This window comes from Bufo bufo, chromosome 2, assembly GCF_905171765.1.
Source record: "Bufo bufo chromosome 2, aBufBuf1.1, whole genome shotgun sequence".
Classification (NCBI taxonomy): domain Eukaryota; kingdom Metazoa; phylum Chordata; class Amphibia; order Anura; family Bufonidae; genus Bufo; species Bufo bufo.
This window is the reverse complement of record NC_053390.1, coordinates 483742364-483765197: the sequence shown is the minus strand read 5'-3', so window position 1 is coordinate 483765197 and position 22834 is coordinate 483742364. Positions and strand designations below refer to the sequence as shown.

Here is a 22834-nt window from a genome sequence, read left to right as displayed (position 1 = left end):
CCCTCATGGCCCCCAGAATACACCACATGCCCCTTCCTTACAGATATAAACTCCTGTAATCGCACCAAATTCCACTCCACTACCCAGATATGTCTGCACTCCATAAAGCCCACTGCCCTGAGTGCTCCACATGCCATCCCCAGACCTGTACCCTCATATATGAAATCCATATGCTGCCCCTCACCTGCTCCCCATGGCGCTCTGTGTAATACAGGGCTGCGCACTGCCCACATTTGGTCATGTGACCATGAAGGAGCATGTGACTAGTGACGTTACAAACCTCCTTCCATCAACTCCATTCTAGTGTCTATCATAAGCGTGTTGGATTCCCTGAGAGTGACTGGCAGCAGGATGGAGAGGAAACGTTGGGAGTGCTCGGCTTTGCCTCAAGGTTGGAAAAAAGAAGAGGTGACCCGCAGGTCAGGCTTGTCCGCAGGCAAGAGCGATGTCTACTATTATAGGTTAGTTTAATTTGAGTTAGTAGAACAATAGCCATTGTAGTGATTGGGGCCTAGATGGAAGTCCCTCTGAAGCGTTGTGGTATGGTAACAGCGTGTTCCACAAGGATAGGGATCAGCAGTAAGAATAGGGCTGCGTCTAGATTGGAGTTGCTCCTGGCAGATCCTGCCTTTAGCAGCTCCATTCTAGACACTTCACTAGTGAGTTAACTAGAATGGAGGTAGAACCTGCAGGAGCAACTCCAATCTAGACGGACATGACTGCTGACAGGACTAGAATGGAGTGGCTGGCAGGACCTGCTGATAGAAACTCCATTCTAGTCCTTTCTCTACAGAACAGACTACATTGGAGTTCCTGTATGGAGGATGCTGGAGAAATGAGAATATGAAACACGTTTATCAATATTGGTGCAGAGGAGTTTATTAAAGGATAACTGTCACATTTAGATCCTAATTTCAATTTTAATATATGTAGTTACTAATAACATGATATTCCAGAATCAGTTACTATTAGACTGACTTACCCCATATTGAATAAGATTCAGCCCTTGGCAACCAGTCTGCATAAAACTGCAATTTCACTATTCAGTTAAGATGGCCATCACTGCCCTCACCCTGAGGCTAATCCCGCCTGCCCTCACTACCCAAAATGCATTGAGCTCCTCACATGCACTAGCCAGTAACAATAGCCCCCAAAAGTGTCAGTAACCAGAGCTCTTCCCCCTAAAGGGTTAAAGGGCTTATGCCACCCCCCAAAACTAATTTTTCATTTTTGGGCATATTAAAATCCTTATTGGACGACTATTCCCTATATAGGGCTCTTACCTTGTTCTGTGGCTTTGTTTCATTAAAAATCAAGCTTTGAAAATATGCAAATTAATTCACTACCAGCAAGTAGGGTGTCTACTTGCTGGTAGCCGCCGCATCCTCCTCCAGTTGATTGACAGGGCCAGCGAGCGTCTCCTCCTCCGGCTGGCCCTGTCTGCAATTCAAATCCCGCGCCTGCGCCTTACGTGTCTTCATTTGGCGTAGGCGCTCTGAGAGAAGGACGCTCGCTTCCTCAGCACTTCCTCAGTGACGTCTTCTCTTTCGAGTTTAGAGGTGACGTCATCGGCACAGGCGCACTGAGGGAGTGCTGAGGAAGCGAGCGTCCTTCTCTCAGAGCGCCTGCACCGAATGAAGACACGTAAGGCGCACGCGCGGGATTTGAATTGCAGACAGGGCCAGCCGGAGGAGGAGAGCGCTCGCTGGCCCTGTCAATTAACTGGAGGAGGGGGCGTTTTTTTTAAAAGGAGGATGCGGCGGCTACCAGCAAGTAGACGCCTTAGGCTACTTTCACACGAGCGTTCGGGTGTCCGCTCGTGCGCTCCGTTTGAAGGGGCTCACGAGCGGCCCCGAACGCATCCGTCTGGCCCTAATGCATTCTCAGTGGAGGCGGATCCACTGAGAATGCATGCGCCTGCCAGCGCTCAGCCTCCGCTCCGCTCAGTGAGCGGACACCTGAACGCTGCTTGCAGCGTTCGGGTGTCCGCCTGGCCGTGCGGAGGCGAGAGGATCCGTCCAGACTTATAATGGAAGTCAATGGGGACGGATCCGCTTGAAGATGACACCATATGGCTCAATCTTCAAGCGGATCCGTTCCCCATTGACTTTCAATGTAAAGTCTGAACGGATCCGCTCAGGCTACTTTCTGACTTAGAAAATTTTCTAAGTAATAATGCAGACGGATCCGTTCTAAACGGATGCAAACGTCTGCATTATCGGAGCGGATCCTTCTGATAAAACATCAGACGGATCCGCTCCGAACGCTCGTGTGAAAGTAGCCTTACTTGCTGGTAGTGAAGTAATTTGCATATTTTAAAAGCTAAATTTTTTATTTTTTTTTATGAAAACAAAGCCACAGAACAAGGTAAGAGACCTATATATTGAATAGTCGTACAATAAGGATTTTAATATGCCCAAAAATTAAAAATGAGTTTTGGGGGGTGACAGAAGCCCTTTAATCTCCTGCAGCACAAAGGGGTCCTCTTACCACATGTTGCTTTCATTTATACACTGAGCAGATGGCAGATCTCCTTTCCCTGGTGTGCGCTGCTCCAACTCTGCATTCTCCAGCTCTGCTGAGTGAGGGAGCGTCTGCGAAGTGCAGGGACAGGGAGAAGTGCACACAGCCCAGGCACTGTTATCAGCTGTTGCTGAGGACCTGGCTTTAATCATTTACTTACAGTCCCTGGCTGTCAGTAATGTGAGCCTGCACGCTGCGTGCTCCGTCTATCAACAGATAGACGGACCATGCCTAGCAACCCTATTTTAACCCCTTAAGGACACATGACGTATCGGTACGGCATGTTTCCCGAGTCCTTAAGGACACATGACGTACCGGTACATCATGTGTTGTTCCGATCACTGCCGCCCGGCCGGCAGTGATCGGAACAAGGTGCCTGCTCAAATCATTGAGCAGGCACCTTGGCTAAATGCATCGGGGGGTCCCGTGACCCCCCCATGTCGGCGATCGCAACAAACCGCAGGTCAATTCAGACCTGCGTTTTGCTGCGCTTTCTGATCGGGGATCAGAAACTTGAATATGCCTAAAATATATATGTTTCACCCCCCCCCCCCCTGCACCCCTGAATGATTTGATGGCGGAGGGAGGTGCAGGGGGGGGGGGGGGGGTTGTAGGCGGTGCGGGAGGCGGGCGGTGCCCGCCTCCCCTTGAATAATCGTTGGTGGCCAGTGGGTATACGATATAAACGGTTGACATCTGTGATGCGATGTCAGCCGTTTAACCCTTTCCATACCGTGGTCCGTACGGACCGCGGTATGGAAGAGCAGAGGTTAACAGTCGGGAGCTCCCTCCCTCTCCCATCGGGGGGCTGCTGTGCCTTTGCAGCCCCCTGACAGGATGGGGTGACAGAGGGAGGGAGCCCCCCTCCTTACCCTTCCCCGTCTGCGCAGTTGTGGCCACAACTGAGCAGGCGGGGAAGGTTCCCATGGCAACAAGACGCCTTCTCAGGCATCCTGCTGTCCATGGTGCTGAACAGATCTGTGCTAAAGGCATAGATCTGTTCAGACAAAGTGTAAGTAAAATACAGTACAAAACACTATATAGTGTACTGTACTGTACTATACAGACATCAGACCCACTGGATCTTCAAGAACCAAGTGGGTCTGGGTCCAAAAAAATGTAAAAATCCAAAAACACATTTATCACTGATTAAAAATGAAAAAAATAAAATCCCCTACACATGTTTAGTATCGCCGCGTCCATAACGACCTGATCTATAAAATGGTCATGTTACTTTACCCGAACGGTGAACGCCATAAAAATAAAAAACTATGATGAAATTGAAATTTTGCCCACCTTGCTTCCCAAAAAAGGTAATAAAAGTTGTATGTACGCCAAAATAGTGCCAATCAAACCGTCATCTCATCCCGCAAAAATCATACCCTACCCAAGATAATCGCCCATGAACTGAAAAAACTATGGCTCTTAGACTATGGAGACACTAAAACATTTTTATTGTTTTAAAAATGAAATCATTGTGTAAAACTTACATAAATAAAAAAAATGTATACATATTAGGTATCGCCGCGTCTGTGACAACCTGCTCTGTAAAATTACCACATGATCTAACCTGTCAGATGAATGTTGTAAATAACAAAAAAAAAAAACGGTGCCAAAAAAGCTAATTCTTGTTACCTTGCCGCACAAAAAGTGTAATATAGAGCAACCAAAAATCATATGTACCCTAAACTAGTACCAAAAAATCTGCCACCCTATCCTGTAGTTTCTAAAATGGGGTCACTTTTTTGGAGTTTCTACTCTAGGGGTGCATCAGGGGGGCTTCAAATGGACATGGTGTAAAAAAAAACACTCCAGCAAAATCTGCCTTCCAAAAACCGTATGGCATTCCTTTTCTTCTGCGCCCTGCCGTGTGCCCGTACAGCTGTTTACGTCCACATATGGGGTGTTTCTGTAAACTACAGAATCAGGGCCATAAATAATGAGTTTTGTTTGGCTGTTAACCCTTGCTTTGTAACTGGAAAAAAAATATTAAAATGGAAAATCTGCCAAAAAAGTGAAATTGTATCTCTCTTTTCCATTAAATCTTGTGCAACACCTAAAGGGTTAATAAAGTTTGTAAAATCAGTTTTGAATACCTTGAGGGGTGTAGTTTCTTAGATGGGGTCACTTTTAGGGAGTTTCTACTCTAGGGGTGCATCAGGGGGGCTTCAAATGGGACATGGTGTCAAAAAACCAGTCCAGCAAATCTGGCTTCCAAAAACCATACGGCGCACCTTTCCCTCTACGCCCTACTGTGTGCCCGTACAGTAGTTTACGGCCACATATGGGGTGTTTCTGTAAACGGCAGAGTCAGGGCAATAAAGATACAGTCTTGTTTGGCTGTTAACCCTTGCTTTGTTAGTGGAAAAAATGGGTTAAAATGGAAAATTAGGCAAAAAAATGAAATTCTCAAATTTCATCCCCATTTGCCAATAACTCTTGTGCAACACCTAAAGGGTTAACAAAGTTTGTAAAATCTGTTTCGAATACCTTGAGGGGTGTAGTTTATAGAATGGGGTCATTTTTGGGCGGTTTCTATTATGTAAGCCTTGCAAAGTGACTTCAGATCTGTAGTGGTCCCTAAAAATTGTTTTTTTGTAAATTTCTGAAAAATTTCAAGATTTGCTTCTAAACTTCTAAGCCTTGTAACATCCCCAAAAAATAAAATATATCATTCCCAAAATAATTCAAACATGAAGTAGACATATGGGGAATGTAGTCATCACAATTTTTGGGGGTATTATTATGTATTACAGAAGTAGAGAAACTGAAACTTTGAAATTTGCAAAATTTTGGGTAAATTAGGTATTATTATTATTTTTTTTATGCAAAAAAATTAATTTTTTTTACTTCATTTTACCAGTGTCATGAAGTACAATATGTGACGAAAAAACAATCTCAGAATGGCCTGGATAAGTAAAAGCGTTTTAAAGTGATCACCACTTAAAGTGACACTGGTCAGATTTACAAAAAATGGCCTGGTCCTAAGGCTTTGTCACTAAGGGGTTAAGCACAGGTAAAAATAGGCAGTACAGGGAACAAAAATGTGGAATTAAAGGGAACCTGTCACCAGTTTTATGGTCTCCTAACTAAGGGCAACATAAATAAGTGACTCTCTTAGCACAATGCTGGGTCACTTTCTTTAATTGACCCAGTCAATCTGTCAACATCTGATAATGATGAGTCATAAATATTCATGAGCTGCTGTCTCTTCCCGCCTACCTGCTGCTGATTGACAGTTATTTTCCATATGAACCAGCAGCAGGTGGGCAGGGGAGTGGCTATAGCTCTGAATTAAATAAACGCTGGACTCAATGACATCACGCCGAAATCAGCTCATTAGCATGCGGCATCTTTGTGTGTATATTATGAGGTAACCATCTGTCACACCAGTAAGTGAATACATCTAAGGCACTTTTTAGTAGTTAATGATTGTATATAATTAGTTAGATTATAATCAAATATCCACATGACAGGTTCCCTTTAAGGGGTAATTGAATACATAGTGAAAAATTGAAATAGGGCCACCAAGGTGATATTAATCACCACAATCCAATACAAAAAAAATTATAATAAATACGACAGTTATCCGTTAACCCCTTAAGGACACAGCCTTATTTCACCTTAAGGACCAGACCATTTTTTGCAAATCTGACCAGTGTCACTTTGTGGTGATAACTTTGCAACGCTTTTACTTATCCAGGCCATTCTGAGATTGTTTTTTCGTCACATATTGTACTTCATAACACTGGTAAAATGGAGTAAAAAAAATGCATTTTTATTTATAAAAAAATGCCAAATTTACCAAAATTTTGGAAAAATTTGCAAATTTCCAAGTTTCAATTTCTCTACTTCTATAATACATAGTAATACCTCCAAAAATAGTTATTAGTTTACATTCCCCATATGTCTACTTCATGTTTGGATAATTTTGGGAATGCCATTTTATTTTTTGGGGACGTTACAAGGCTTAGAAGTTTAGATGCAAATCTTGAAAACTTTCTGAAATTTTCAAAAACCCACTTTTTAGGGACCAGTTCAGGTCTGAAGTCACTTTGTGAGGCTTACATAATAGAATACCCTCAAGGTATTCAAAACTGATTTTACAAACCTCATTTACTCTTTAGGTGTTCCCCAAGAGTTGATGGCAAATGGAGATGAAATTTCAGAATTTACATTTTTTGGCAAATTTTCCATTTTAATCAATTTTTTCCACTAACAAAGCAAGGGTTAACAGCAAAAAAAACTCTATATTTATTGTCCTGACTGTGCGGTTTACAGAAACAACCCGATATGTGGTCGTACACCACTGTACGGCCCCATGTCAGGGCGTAGAGGGAAAGGAGCGCCGTGTGGTTTTTGGAAGGCAGATTTTGCTGGACTGGTTTATTTACACCATGTCCCATTTGAAGCCCCCCTGATGCACCCCTAGAGTAGAAACTCCAAAAACGTGACCCCATTTTGGAAACTACGGGATAAGGTGGCAGTTTTTTTGTTACTATTTTAGGGTACATATGATTTTTGGTTGCTCTATATTACACTTGTTGTGAAGCAAAGTATCAAAAAATAGAAATTATGAAATTTCATCTCTATTTGCCATTGACTCTTGTGGAACACTTAAAGGGCTTCTGTCACCCCACAAAACTTTTTTTTTTTTTTTTGGATAGTTATATTCCTTATAGCGCGATATAGGAGAATATAATAGTCTTACTTACTTTCATGCGGCCGATTCTTTAGAAAACGAAGTTTTATAATATGTAAATCAGGGCTCTACCAGCAAGTAGGGCGTCTACTTGCTGGTAGCCGCAGCAGAAAACCGCCCCCTCGCCGTGTTGATTGACAGGGCCAGCCGTGATCTCCTCCTCCGGCCGGCCCTGTCAGCATTTCAAAAATCGCGCGCCTCTGGTCATTCGGCGCAGGCGCTCTGAGATGAGGAGGCTCGTCTCCTCAGAACTCCCTCAGTGCGCCTGCGCCGATGACATCACCGAAAGAGAAGACGTCATCGGCGCAGGCGCACTGAGGGAGTGCTGAGGAGACGAGCCTCCTCATCTCAGAGCGCTTGCGCCGAATGACCAGAGGCGCGCGATTTTTGAAATACTGACAGGGCCGGCCGGAGGAGGAGATCACGGCTGGCCCTGTCAATCAACACGGCGAGGGGGCGGTTTTCTGCTGCGGCTACCAGCAAGTAGACGCCCTACTTGCTGGTAGAGCCCTGATTTCCATATTATAAAACTTCGTTTTCTAAAGAATCGGCCGCATGAAAGTAAGTAAGACTATTATATTCTCCTATATCGCGCTATAAGGAATGTAACTATCCAAAAAAAAAAAAAAAAGTTTTGTGGGGTGACAGAAACCCTTTAAGGGGTTAACAGAGTTAGCAATATCAGTTTTGAATACCTTGAGGGGTGTAGTTTCTTAAATGTGGTCACTTCTTGGAGTTTCTACTCTAGGGGGGCTTCAAATAGGACATGGTGTCAAAAAACAAGTCCAGCAAAAACTGCCTTTCAAAATCCATATGGCATTCCTTTCCTTCTGCGCCCTGCCGTGTGCCCGTACAGCAGTTTACGACCACATATGGGGTGTTTTCTGTAAATTAAAGAATCTGGGCAATGAATATTGAGTTTTGTTTGGCTGTTAACCCTTGCTTTGTTACGGGAAAAAATGGATTAAAATGGAAAATTTGCCAAAAAATACCTGTTTTGGCACCGTTTTTATTTACAACATTCATCTGACAGATTAGATGTGCTATTTAGATGTGCTATTTTTATAGAGCAGGTTGTTACGGACGCAGGGATACCTAATATGTTTTTTTTTTTTTTGATCAAATCTTTTTATTTAAGATCAATTTTTCTTTTTTTACATGTGAACAAAAGCAATAATACACATAAACCCACCCCAACCTCCCCACCCCCTTCCCCATCCCCAAAGTCCAGGTGCAGTTTGTCCCTGAGAAGAGAAAAAAGAAAAGAGTCCACAGCGTATTCCGGATTACAATCCAATGTACATTCGCACAGCAGCTCCTACTTATTACTTTTATAAGGTACCTTATGTTGTATTATACTCATTTTCCTTTATTACTACCTGTAACTTCCCTTTCTCTTTCCCTTTCCAGTCGTTTGTACTAAACAGTAAGATGAAAGTGTTCAATCCATGCATACCATATTTTGTTAAACTTTTTGTTATTTCCTCTTTTTTGATACACATAGCTCTCGAGTTGCACCAAGGTGTGTGTCGTTGTTATCAATTCACTTAGCTCCGGTGGGTCTTGAGCTATCCATCTGGATGCTATCCTCTTCCTAGCTTGATATAGAATGCGCTGGATTGCCAACTTGGCCTCTCTGGAACCTGACACTTCCCCAACACATCCCAAAATACATGCAATAGGAGAACATTCAATCGAAATCTTATAAACCTTAATAATGAGGTCTACCACCTCCTTCCAATATCTGCGTAGACGTGGATAGTTCCACATTAAGTGTATTAAGTCCGCCGACGAAGCACCACACCTTGGGCATGTATCATCAGTACGAAATCCTATTCTATACAACATTTTCGGGGTCCTATATACCCTATGAAGCAGTAGCAATTGCGAGACTCTATGGGCCTCACTCACCGCTATATTTGGAAAGTCAGCCAGCACCTTTTCCCATTGATCTTCCTTCAATCCTGGAACATCTTTTTCCCATTTTTCAAACAGTTGTAACGGATTTTTTTTATGTATGGCCTCCATCAAACTAAGGTAATGCAGCGATATCACTCCCCCCAAGCCACCACCAGTGGCCGTGAGGTCTATAATTAGATGCTTCTGGGCCGGCACCAATTTCTCCTGCCGCTCCTGCACTTGGATGGCGTGTCTCACTTGTAAGTATACATAGAAGAGGGATTTGGGCAATTTGAACTCCTGTTGTAATGTAGAGAAATCTTTAAGGGACGTGTCTCCAAATAATTGCCATATCCTATCCAAACCAAATTTCATCCATGTCCTAACGCTTGAAACCTTATTAAGTTCTGTATACATGATATTTGGCCAGATTGGAGTATACTTCGTATATCCTTCGATTCCTGCCATTTTCCTGGTTTTCCACCATACCCTATGTATTAGATCTAGTACCCCATATTTCTTCCCTATTTCTTTAAAAGCACCTTCCTCTAATGCTGATAGGAGGCATCTCCTGTTAAGCAAGTGTTTTACTATTGTACCTGTCTTATTCACCTTCTCTACTTCACCCCAGCCCCTCAAATGCTGCATTTGGGCCGCCAGAAAGTAAGCCAGGGGGTCAGGGACACTCAGTCCTCCCTGGGTCTTAGACCTACACATGGTACTCAATTTAATCCGAGGAGTTCCCTTCTTCCAGATCAAATCTCTAAAGATGGCATTGAAAGTATAAAACATCCTTAATGGAATCCACACGGGGGCGTTGTGTAGTACATAGAGGAGTTGGGGCATAAGGATCATTTTAAGCAGGTTTGTTCTGCCAACCATAGATAGAGGTAATTTCGACCATGTCTGTACTTTCTTTCTGAATTTATCTAATAATGGTATTATGTTCAGCTCTATAAAATCCCTATTATTCCTGGATACCTGTATTCCTAAATATTTAAAGTTCGACACTACTTGCAGCCCCCCTGCCGAAACAGAATCTACCGCCACGCCATCAGCAAATGGCATTAGTACCGATTTTGACCAGTTAATTCTTAGACCTGACATTTGTCCAAACCTATTAATTATTTCCATGGCAGCTGGCAAGGACGTTTCCCATTCATCTAGAAACATGAGCAAATCATCCTCATATAATGCTACTTTTTCAGTTACCGACCCGTATGTAAGTCCTTTAACCTCCGTTGATAAGCGTAGAGCTTCCGCCAGGGGCTCAATTGCCACCGCAAACAGTAGCGGCGACAACGGACATCCCTGACGGGTACCCCTCCCTAAGTTGAATATGTCTGAAAGGCCCCCATTTACCTGTATTCTAGCCGTAGGACCTGCATACAGCATTTTAACCCAATCAATAAATACTGATCCTACTCCCATCTTTTCCAATACCAGGAATAGGTATTGCCATTCCACGCTGTCGAATGCTTTGGCCGCGTCCAAAGACGCGACCGCCGCATTCAAGGCGTGGACCTGGCCCACCTGAATATTCAGAAAGAGTCTCCTGATATTTATTGCAGTTGACATGTTTGGCATAAAACCTGCCTGATCCTTGTTTATAAGTGTGGCAATAACCGAGTTAAGACGGTTAGCCAACATTTTGGCCACCAATTTGATATCAGCTTGCAGCAATGAAATGGGCCTATATGACTCTGCCTCTACTGGATCTTTACCTGCCTTAGGTATAACAACTATAATCGCCTCGTTCATTGTATCAGGCAATTTACCTACCAATTGGGCCTCATTAAGTACTTCCAATAACTTAGGCAATAAAATTGGGGCAAATTGTTTATAAATCTCGGCAGGTAGGCCATCACTCCCAGGAGCTTTATTGTTAGCCATGTCTCCCAATGCCACCTCTAGTTCTCTCAAAGTGAAGGGGCTGTCTAAAAGTGTCCTTTGGTCCTGATCCAAAGTGGGTAAACGTAAGGGACGGAGGAAATTCCGGATGTCGGCTCCTGTAGCTACAGTTTTAGAGGTATAAAGATTCCTATAGAACTCCAGCAATACTTGGGATATTTTCCCTGTATTAACCTGCACCGTGCCGTCCGTGTCACGCAGCGCCGCCACATAATTAGACTTCTGCTGAGCCCTAGTGATCAGAGCCAGCATCCTACCTGCCTTCTCCCCCTCTTCATAATACGTTTGTTTCAAGAAGAACCGCTTATTACGGGCATTTCTAAGAAGGCGCTCATCTAGCTGCTGCTGCGCCTCTTTCCATTGAGTTTCAAGCTCTGGCTTTGGATCCGCTATATATTTGTTCTCGGCTGTCTCTACCGCTAGGAGCAACTGTTTGGTTAAAGCGCTATTCTCTTTTTTCCGCCCATTAATTTTAGCAGCCAGTATCCCACGCAGATAGGCCTTCATCGTATCCCATACTATTATCTTACTGGCAGAGGGGAGATTTCGTTCAAAAAACTCAGTTAAATCATCTTTTACATCTGACAGATCGGCTAGGATATTCAACCAGAAGGGGTTGAACTTCCATTGAGTAGTTCTGCGCGACACGGACGGCACCATCTGGAAGGTCGCCACGATTGGTGAGTGGTCAGAAATTTGTCTTGGTAAGTATCTAATGTCATGCAATAGGTGACCCATTTCCTCATTGCCCAGAATGAAATCGATTCTGGACAAGGAGCCAAATGTGCTGGAGCGACAGGAGAATTGCCTAGTGTCAGGGTACCTTAACCTCCAGAAATCCAGAATGGCTGCCTCCTGTAGTAACCGGCCGAAGGGAGTGAGATCGCTGCTGACAACCTGTGGGGAAGCCCAAAATGTATCCATTGCCAAACAAGGTATGTTATTAAAATCTCCCATCATTACGGTAGGTACATTTGGTCTTTCCGCTATCAAAGCAATTAGCTGCTTCATCACTTGTGGGGAATACGGTGGAGGGATGTAGACACCAATAATTACACATTCAACTGAGTATAAGGAGCCATGTATGTACACATATCTACCCTCTCTATCTATTTTTTGGGAGAAACAGGAGAACGCGATAGATCTGTGTATCAAAATGCTAACCCCCCTTGCATAGGCAGAATAGGTGGCATGAAAGCAGTGAGCAGCCCATCTCGGTGTAAGAATGTCGGTTTGGTCTGGCAGTAAATGAGTCTCCTGAAGACAGCAAATCAGGGGCTGATACTTCCCAACACCATCTAAAACTGCCCTCCTTTTTTTTGCTTCCTTAATTCCCCTGACGTTCCAGCTGAAAAAGGTAACCTTACCAGCCATCAATACGAACCTTCCATCTATATATGAGTCGGGTCTTGGTCTGACCTGACTCAACAGCGTGTTTATACTGTGGTCTCATTAAGAATAGTAGTACATACCTGCATAACCTGGTTTCTAACTTAACCCAAACATAAAAACAGGACAGACAGAACAAACAACAAAAAGACAAGACAGGAGAGAAAGGAAGAGACCCCTCCTTCACTCCTACCTAAGGTAGTCTAAGACAAGGACACCGGTGTGTCCGACAGGTCCCTGCTATTGCTCCCAAGGGGACTGCAGGTTTAAAGAGTCAACCGTGTCAGAACCACCAGCTCCTCTTACATGTTAGACCTTTAGCGGGAGAAGCGTGACGCACCCTGATTCTTAAAACTATACAGTGCTTCTAAGAATTCACAGTACATTTACATTTCCGCTCTCCACTTCCTCTCTGCTATAATTCGCCTAATGTCATATGAACCCATTAAGTAAGTAAAGTACACAGTTTTCAACAGTGTAAGGCATATTAAAACAATAAACTGTAGATGATAATGCAGCCGCTATCCCTACGTATAAACTGTCTAATCACACAGACACATTATCACGCATTCGCATATATGCAGTCACACAAACCGAACCGCTACAGCCGTCCTTCAGTCGCCATCCGCCTGTGGTTCAGCATTTCTCAGACGGCTTTCGTGACTGTCCACCCATCGGAGGGCCTCTTTGGGGTCTTCGAAGAAATTGGTTCTTCCCAGAGCAACTATCCGCAGCCGCGCTGGAAACATCATGGAGTAAGGAACGTTCAGGCTGCGCAGTCGCCTCTTTATATCTATAAATCGTGATCTCCGCTTCTGGACCTCCATCGAGTAGTCTGGAAACAGCGACACCCTTTGGCCACCAATGGTTATTTCAGGCTGTTCACGGGCTTTACGCAGGAGAATGTCTCTATCTTTATAGTGCAGAATTTTCATGAGAACCGGTCTTGGCGGGGCCCCCGGTGGTAACGGTCTGGTAGGCACCCTGTGGGCCCTTTCCACAGCGAAAAGAGGTGTCAGTCTCTCTTCCAAAGGTATCTCTCGCCCATGTTTCAAAATAATCTGATGGGTTAGAGCCCTCAATCTTCTCCGGTACCCCCACTATACGCACGTTATTTCTCCGTGAACGATTCTCAAGGTCGTCCTGCTTGGCCATTAGAAGGGCTATTTTCTGTGTATGATCAGCAGAGGCTCTTTTTATAGAGGGTACGATATCCTCCATTCTCCCCTCCAGGGCAGTTGTGCGGTCCGCCAGGCGCTTCAGATCATGGCGCACTATGGACACATCTTCCTTTATGGAGCCCACCTGCATTCTCAGTGCCGTTAGTGATTTTCCACATTCGGTAACAGCTTTCAGCACATCCTTAAGGGTGGGTTCCTCTATATCAGGCTCCATTGCGTTGGTATCATCTGCCTCTGTATAGCCTCGCAGCACCTCATATCTGTTGGAACTGCTGGCGGGAATATCATGTGCGCTATTCTCCTCACCCTCACGGTTATGGCCGAGCCGAGACAAAGATCTGTCTTGCTTCCCGCTTGACTCCGGTAAGTCTTCACGTTCCGGTGAGTGCGCAAACTTCCCCAGCTTAGCAGCCGCTTCCCGCTGGATGTCTTTCGCGCGGTCACTGCGCCGTGGCGTGTCAGGCCCGGCGCCATCTTGCAGCTCCCTGCTCGGGCCTCTAGAATCTTTCTTTGGTCCCATTTTGCCCACAAATCAGCAAAAAAACCTTCAGTTTCGGGCGGACGGGTGACAGCAGCACCAGAGCTTCAACTGTGGCAGGTTAAAGTCGGTTTTTTAAGGGTTCTTTTCAGGATAAAAGACGAGGTGAAGCGGGAGCTTTACTCAGCACGTCTGCTCACATCCTCTGCTAGCCACGCCCCTGTCATGTGATACCTAATATGTTTAGGCTACTTTCACACTGGCATTTCTGGGTCCGCTTGTGAGATCCGTTTCAAGGCTCTCACAAGCAGCCCAAACGGGTCAGTTTAGCCCCAATGCATTCTGAATCGATAAGGATCCGTTCAGAATGCATCAGTTTGCCTCCGTTCAGCCTCCATTCCGCTCTGGAGGCGGACACCAAAACGCTGCTTGCAGCGTTTTGATGTCCGCCTGACAATGAGGAGCCAAACCCATCCGTCCTGACTTACAATGTAAGTCAATGGGGACGGATCCGTTTTCACTGACACAATATGGTGCAATTAAAAACGGATCCGCCTCCCATTTGACTTTCAGTGCAAGTCGAAACGGATCCGTTTGCATTATCATGGTAATGCAAACGGATCCGTTCTGAACGGATACAAGTGTTCGCATTATAGGTGCGGATCCGTCTGTGCAGATACCAGACGGATTCGCAACTAACGCAGGTGTGTAAGTAGCCTTACTTTTTTACATTTATTTAAGTTTTACACTAATATCACTTTTAAAACAAAAAATCATTTTAGTGTCTCTATAGTCTGAGAGCCGTAGTTTTTTCATTTTTTGGGCGATTTAGTTAGGGTCTCATTTTTCGCAGGATGAGATGTTTTAATGGTATGATTTTAAGGTGCATATACCTTTTTGATCGCTTGCTATTACACTTTTTGAGATGTAAGGTGACAAAATTATGGCTTTTTTTGCACCATTTTTATTTTTTATTTTTACGTTGTTCACCTTAGGGGTTAGATCATGTGATATTTTTATAGAGCAGGTTCTTACGGACACTGCAATACCTAATATGTGTACCTTTTTTTTTATTTATTAAAGTTTTACACAATAATATCATGTTTGAAACAAAAAAAACTTATTTTAGTGTCTCCATAGTCTGAGAGCCATATTTTTTATAATTTTTTGAGCCATTGTCTCATGTAGGGGCTCATTTTTTGCAGGATGAGGCGACGGTTTGAATGGTACTATTTTGGCGTACATACAACTTTTTTGATCACTTTTATTACCTTTTTTGGGAAGTAAGGTGGGCAAAATTTCAGTTTCATCATAGTTTTTATTTTACGGACGCGGTGAAATATAACGTGTAGGGAATTGAATTTTTTAAATTTTTAATCAGGGATAAATGTGTTTGTTTTTGTTTTTTTACTTTTTTTTTTCTTCCCCAGACCCACTTGGTTCTTGAAGATCCATTGGGTCTGATGTCTGTATAATACAGTACAGTACACTATATAGTGTACTGCACTTTATTTCACTCACACTTTGTCTGAACAGATCTCTGCCTTTAGCACAGATCTGTTCAGCACCATGGACAGCAGGATGCCTGAGAAGGCGTCCTGTTGCAATGGGAACCTTCCCCGTCTGCCACAACTGAGAGAGGGAGGAGCTCCCTCCCCTTCCATACAGCGGTCCCTACCGCATGGAAGGGGTTAAAACGGCTGACAATGAGCTGACACTCTGATTCAACCGCTCGGTCATCCTAAGCATAAACGGTGGGCGGACAGAAGATTGCGCACCCGCCCCCCACATTGCCGCCTGACTCCCGCACCGCCTGCAGGCCCAAAAACACAGAGGGCTGCAGGGGGGGGGCGTTAACTTAGAAATACAGGCATCAGAAACTTGCATAAGCGCTACAAACCTCAGGTCTGAATTGACCTGCGGTTTGTAGCGATCGGCAATGCGGGGGGGGGGGGGGTCACAGGACCCCCCTAGGCATTGTCACAGGGTGCCTGCTGAATGATTTCAACAGGCACCCCGTTCCGATCACTGCCAGCCGTGCGGCAGTGATCAAAACTACACAGGACGTACGGGTACGCCCTGTTTCCTTAAGTACCGGGACATCAGGGCGTACCTATACGCCCTGTGTCCTTAAGGGGTTAATGTATAAATGATACGATAGAGATAGAGATAGATAGATAGATATATAGATAGATATATATATATATATATATATATATATATATATATTCTAATTTTTTTTTTTTACATATAATCAGAATTTTATCTTTCATCCTTTTTTTTTATTTTATTTTTTTATTCTGGTTAATAGGAAGTAAGTTTTTAGTTTTTTCCTCCCTGCCTGGATCTAAAACGGTTTACTTTTCTTTTCACGCAGCCTTTAGGGCTCATGCACACAAACGTATATTTTTCCCCCCTTTCCGTTCCTTTTTTTACAGGTCCGTTTACGAAACCATTCGCTTCAGTTGGTCTGCAAAAAAACAGACATGACATGTGCATTTCGTTTCTATGTGTCCATTCCACAAAAGAATAGAACATGTCACAATGGATCCGCAAAAAACGGATGCAATATGGTCGTGTGTATGAGCCCTTATTATGTCTTATTCTTGAGCGACAAGTTGTATTATTTAATAGCACATTGTAAATTTTTTTTTCATTTTGATAGTTCGGACATTTTTGGCCTTGAAGATATCAATTATGTTTATTTTTTTTATTGTTTCTTATATGTAAATAAAATTAGGAGGTGCCTTGAATTTTTTATATATATTTTTTTTAATGTAATTTTTTTAGGGGACCTGTACTGCAATTTTCTGATCTCTCATACTAGGATGTTTACAGGCTGCCGATGAAACTGTATCTCAGGTTAAGGCCATATTCACACAAATGTGTGTCGGCCATTTCCGTGCTACGCAATGGACAGGCACCATCTGTGTACCCACCATCCGCATCTAGGTTCTGCAACGCAAAAAAGTAGCGTATGCGCTACTTATTTGCATTGTGGAAGCACGAATAGAAATCCACAGAACCACTCAGTAGTGCTTCTGTGGGCTTTCATTCCATGCCTCCGTTCCACACTGCACTGGACCCATTGAAGTGGCATGGCCATTGCCATTTTTGTGGTTTGCAAATTGCGGATCCACAAAATGTGGATACCTGTCGTGTGCATTCCGCAATTTGTAGAAGTGTCCTATATTTGTCCATAATGCGGACAAGGATAGGACATGTTCTATTTTGTTGAGGGGCTGTGGAACAGATGTAGATAGTACACGGGTGTGCTGTCAGCATAATTTATGGCCCCGCTGAAGTGAATGGGTCCTCATCAGACCCACAAAAATTGCAGATGTGATGGCGACCAAAAGTACGTTTGTGTGCATGAGCCCCTACACCTAGGAGGTCCTCCATACAGCAAGTCCAATCTAGCTGGTTCACTACTGAAATGACTAGAACGGAGTTTCTGAAGGGAGGTTCATAATTTCCAGACAGGTGATAGTTGCTACAGAAAGGTCCTTCATACAGCAACTCCAATATAGCTGCTTCACCACTGAAATGACTAGAACGGAGTTGCTGAAGGGCAGGTGGTAGTTGCTACTAGGGTTGTTTCAGGTATTGAAATTTCGATACCCAATCGATACTTTTATGGCAGTTTCAATTCGGTACCGAGATGTTAATTTTTTTTATACTAGGCTGCGCTACTGCGCATTCTAGTATCTGCTTTTATGAGAGAACATGGCCCTCAGCGCGCGCTATGTTCTCACCGGCCAGACAGTGGAGAAGGAGGGAGGGAATCCCTGCCTCCTATGACGCGGCCGCCGCTGAGCCCAATGAAGTCAGCGGGCTCTGAAGCTGCCCGCACCACTGCCACCAATGAATGTGTGGCTAATTAAAGCAGGTGACGGGATGGGGAGGTAATAAACTGCTGTGTCGTCTGAGCTAGTGAGCTCGGCGAGCGGCAGCCTCCTCCTCCTGAGTGTTGTGTGCTCCCCAGCATCATCTTCTTCATTGGTGGTACAGTGGCAGTTATGATCAGAGCCCCAGCAGTGTAATCCTGGGGTTCTGATCGGTTACCATGGCAGCCAGGATGCTACTGGCTGCCATGGTAATCTCCTTGCTGCTGTGTGCACAGGGCAGCAGGGAGACTGTGAAGTCCTATTCACCCTAGTAGATCTCTATTGGGATGAATAGGACAAGGGATTAAAATATCCCAGGTTCTAGCCCGTAGGGGGGGGGGGGGGGGGGGGGGGGAAATAGTTATTAAATAAAGTGTAACTAAGTGTAAAAAACAAAAAAATAAAATTAAGTATAAATTGCCCCCTCTTCCAATTTTACATTAAAATATATCTATATCTATATCTCTCTTTCTCTGTCTGGACGTTCTTTATGCGCGACCAAACGACTGGACCGATCTTCACCAAATTTGGCTCACAGGTACATCAGGTGTCCAGTAGGGATCGTTTTTACCGATATTAAGGATTTTGAACGTTATCGGCATCCACAGTATTTTGCTGATATACCGATAACGTATGGGGAACAAGGATCGCGCTGCTGACAGCGCTCTCCGTGTTCCCTCACCAGCACAGGGGAGAAGGAAGCAGTGTCTCCCTCCCCCCTTTGCTGCTGCCACCAATGAGAGGAGGGAGGACAAGAGGAGGGGAGGGGCTGTGGCCACTGCGCCACCAATGAAGATAACTCTCTCATTCATTCATATACAGGAGGCGGGAGCTGGCTGCAGAATCACATAGCCGGCTCCCGACCTCTGACAAGTAGCTGCAATCCGCGGTAGTTAACCCCTCGTGCCGCGGATCGCAGCTACCGCTCATAGAGGTCAGGAGCCGGCTATGTGATTCTGCAGCCAGCTCCCGCCTCCTGTATATGAATTAATGAGAGACTTGTCTTCATTGGTGACGCATTGCCCAGCCCCCCCCCCCCCCCCCCCCCCCAAGCCCCCCAGTATTAACCATTGGTGGCCACAGGGTCCCCTCTCCTCATCCTCCTCACTGGCAGTTTTGATCAGAGTCCCAGCAGTGTAATGCTGGGTCTCCGATCGGTTACCATGGCAGCCAGGATGCTACTGAAGCCCTGGCTGCCATGGTAAGCTCCATGCTTCTGTGTGCACTATGCACAGAGCAGCAGGGACAGTGTGAGGTCCTATTAACCCTGATAGAGATTCTAGTCCCTAAGGAGGCTAATAGTTAGTAAAAAAAAACAACAAAATATGAATTATAAATAAAAAATTAAGATTTACAAAAAAATAACTACACATTAACAATAAATATTCATTTTCAGAAGATTTGAGTAGGAATTTTTTATTTAAAAAAAAAAAATGAAAATTCACAGAATATCAGTATAAATTATCGGCTATCGGCCGGAAAGTTCACAGATTATCGGTATCGGCCCTAAAAAATCAATATCGGTCGATCCTTAGTGTCTAGGAAGGTTTTAGGCCGGGTCTCAGCTCTCTAGGAAGTACCGTTCCTGAGATATTCCCCAAAAATGACCCACCTCAGCCAATACAAGCCTGTAAGTCTTTCTCTTCAAATCCCAACTGCCATAAACACAGTTTTACTCCAGGTTTCCATAACAACCAGCCCTTTTTTTTTTTACTGCGTAAAGGGGTCGGCCGCTGCGGAGGTCACTGTTGTTAACCACCTCAGCCCCCCTAGCTTAAACTCCCTTAACCCCTTCACGACCGCAATCTGTATATATACGTGATAGCTGCACATACCCCGTGCAGCTACCACGTGTATAGATGTCAAGCCAGCTCTTTAATCCAAGCGCTGCAAAGCGCTTGGATTAAAGCTTCTGCCTCTGTCTTGCTGCTGTCACGGACAGCATACAGTCCAGTAATGTTGGCAAGGGACCAATCAGAGTGGCCCCTTGCCGACAATCGATCCGATTGGTTAGTCTGTGCAGACTAACTAATCGGATTGCGGTAGTGAAAAAATGCCGGTTTCAGGCTCTGAAATCAGGTAATGTGTCCTCGTGCCCCCCCCCCCCCCGATCTGTGCCTCCCATCTCTGCCCCTCCAAGCCTCCCCTTGTGTCCGCCTGCCGCTGAAGTGCTTATCTCCTGCCTCCTGCGGTCCGCCCCCTCAATGCTGGCCGTGACACACTCAATGCTGGCCCCTCAATGCTGCCCCCCCCTCCCCCTTTCCAGCGCTGCCCCATGCCGTGCGGTCCCCCTGCTGTGTGTGATGGCGGCGGCTCCATTCCTGAGCCGCCGCCATCAGCAGAGAGTGTCAGCTCTATGCTGACACTCTGCTGTAACCCCATAGATGCCACGGCAGCGGCATCCATGGGGTTAATAGAGGGAGGGGGCTCCCTCTCTCCACCATCGGGGCTGCTGCGCTGCGATTGCAGCGCCCGATGGTTGCCATGGCAACCGGACGCTTTGCAAAAGCGTCCGCTGTTGCCACCTACAGGGCATCTGATTGTATTATACTTTGCAATGCAAGAGCATTGCAAAGTATAGTACAGCCATCAGCCCCACTGGATCTTCAAGATCCAAGAGGGACTTGATAAAAAAAAATAAGTGAAAATAATAAAAGTGAAAAAAAGTAAAATTAAAAAAATAAATTGCTTTTTCCTATAAAAAATGAAAAATAAAATTAAAATACACATATTAGGCATCACTGCGTCCATAACGACCGCCTATATAAATATAACACATGATAGACCCCGTCCAATAAACACCATAAAAAAAATAAAAATAAAACTGTGTAAAAACAACAAACATTTTTGTCACCTTACATCACAAAAAGTGCAACAGCAAGCGATCAAAAAGGCTTATGACACCCAAAATAGTACCAATCAAACCGTTACCCCATCCCGCAAAAAATGATACCCTATTTAAGACAATCGCCCAAAAAAAAAAAAAGCTATGGCTCTCAGACTATAGAGACACTAAAACATCCTTTTTTTGGTTTCAGAAATGCTATTATTTGTGTAAAACTTAAGAAAAAGTATACATATTAGGTATTGCCACGTCCGTAACGATCTGCTCTATAAAACTGTCACATGACCTAACCCCTCAGATAAACGCTGTGAAAATAAATAAATAAAAACTGTTCCAAAACAGCCAATTTTTTGGTCACCTTGCCCCATAAAGTGTAATAATGAATGATCAAAAAATCCTATGTACCCAAAAATGGTACCAATAAAAACCTCAACTCTTTCAGCAAAAAACGAGCCCCTGCACAAGACGATCGGCAGAAAAATAAAAAACATATGGCGTTCAGAAAATGGACACACAAAAACATAATTTATTTTTCAAAATTGCTTTATTATTATTATGTAAAACTGAAACAAACAAACAAAGAAAGTAGACATATTTGATATCATTGCGTCCGTAACAACCTGCTCTATAAAAATAGCACATGATCTACCCTGTCGGATGAATCTTGTAAAAAAAAAAAAAAAACTGTGCCAAAACACCCATTTTTCAGTTACCTTGCCTCACAAAAAACTTAATATAGAACAATTAAAAAATTATATGTACCCCAAAATAGTACCAATAAAACTGGTACCTTATCCCCTAGTTTCCAAAATAGGGTCACTTTTTGGGAGTTTCTACTGTATGGGTGCATCAGGGGGGCTTTAAATGGGACATGGCATCTAAAACCAGTTTAGCAAAATCTGCCTTCCAAAAACCATACGGCTTTCCTTCTGCGCCCTGCCGTGCGCCCTTACATCAGTTTATAACCACATGTGGGGTGTTTCTGTAAACCGCAGAATCAGGGTAATAAATGTTGTTTAGTTTGGCTGTTAACCCTCAATGTGTTAAAGAAAAAAATGAAATAAAATGGAAAATCTGCCAAAAAAGTGAAATTTTGAAATTTCATCTCCATTTTCCTTTAATTCTTGTGGAACACCTAAAGGGTTAACAAAGTTTGTAAAATCTGTTTTGAGTAACTAACTTGAGGGGTGTAGTTTCTACAATGGGGTCATTTATGGGGGGTTTCCACTATGTAAGCCCCACAAAGTGACTTCAGACCTGAACCTGGCCCTTAAAAAGTGGGTTTTGGAAATTTTCTTAAAAATTTGAAGAATTGCTTCTAAACTTCTTAGCCTTGTAACGTCCTAAAAAAATAAAATGACATTTCCAAAACTATGCCAACATAAAGTAGACATATGGGAAATGTTAAGTAGTAAATATTTTATTAGGTATGACTTTCTGTTTTAGAAGCAGAGAAATTGAAATTTAGAAAATTGAGAATTTTTTTTTTTTTTATAAATTTGGGATTTTTTCATAAATAAAGGTGAAATATATTTACTCAAATTTATGACTATCATGAAGTACAATATGTCACGAGAAAACAATCTTAGAATGGCTTGGATAAATAAAAGTGTTCCAAAGCAATTACCACATAAAGTGACGCATGTCAGATTTGTAAATTTTGACCTGGACACTGGGGCATCAATGACCCTTGGTCATGAAAGGGTTAATGACCAGACCACTTTTTACAATTCTGCACTACACTACTTTCACGGTTTATTGCTCGGTCATACAACTTCCCACCCAAATGAATTTTACCTCCTTTTCTTCTCACAAATACAGCTTTCTTTTGGTGGTATTTGATCACTGCTAAGATTTTTCGTTTTTCCGATATTAATCAAAATAGGCCGCAATTTTCTAAAAAAAAGTGTATTTTTAACTTTCTCTGGTTAAATTGTTCAAATATAATTACATTTCTATACAAGTTTGTGTCAGAATTTATTGTGCTACATGTCTTTGATAAAAAAAATCCAATAACTG

At 43.6% G+C, this 22834-nt stretch overlaps 1 protein-coding gene and 1 non-coding gene across 3 annotated transcripts in view; both read left to right on the top strand.

Moving 5' to 3' along the window:
- Positions 1–279: 279 nt before the first annotated feature.
- Positions 280–22834, top strand: part of LOC120989571 (methyl-CpG-binding domain protein 3) — a 141845-nt gene continuing 119290 nt past the window's right edge. The window contains exon 1 of one of the 2 annotated variants that reach the window (XM_040417764.1): positions 280–419. In XM_040417764.1, coding sequence (XP_040273698.1) covers positions 352–419 — 68 coding nt within the window. In that variant the 5' untranslated portion in view covers positions 280–351. Of the gene's footprint in view, positions 462–22834 lie in introns of both variants that reach the window. The other variant, XM_040417763.1, reaches the window with a different exon arrangement.
- On the top strand, positions 20268–20353 carry LOC120992683. Its single transcript, XR_005777075.1, has one exon. It is a non-coding gene; the product is annotated as a small nucleolar RNA SNORD71 (small nucleolar RNA).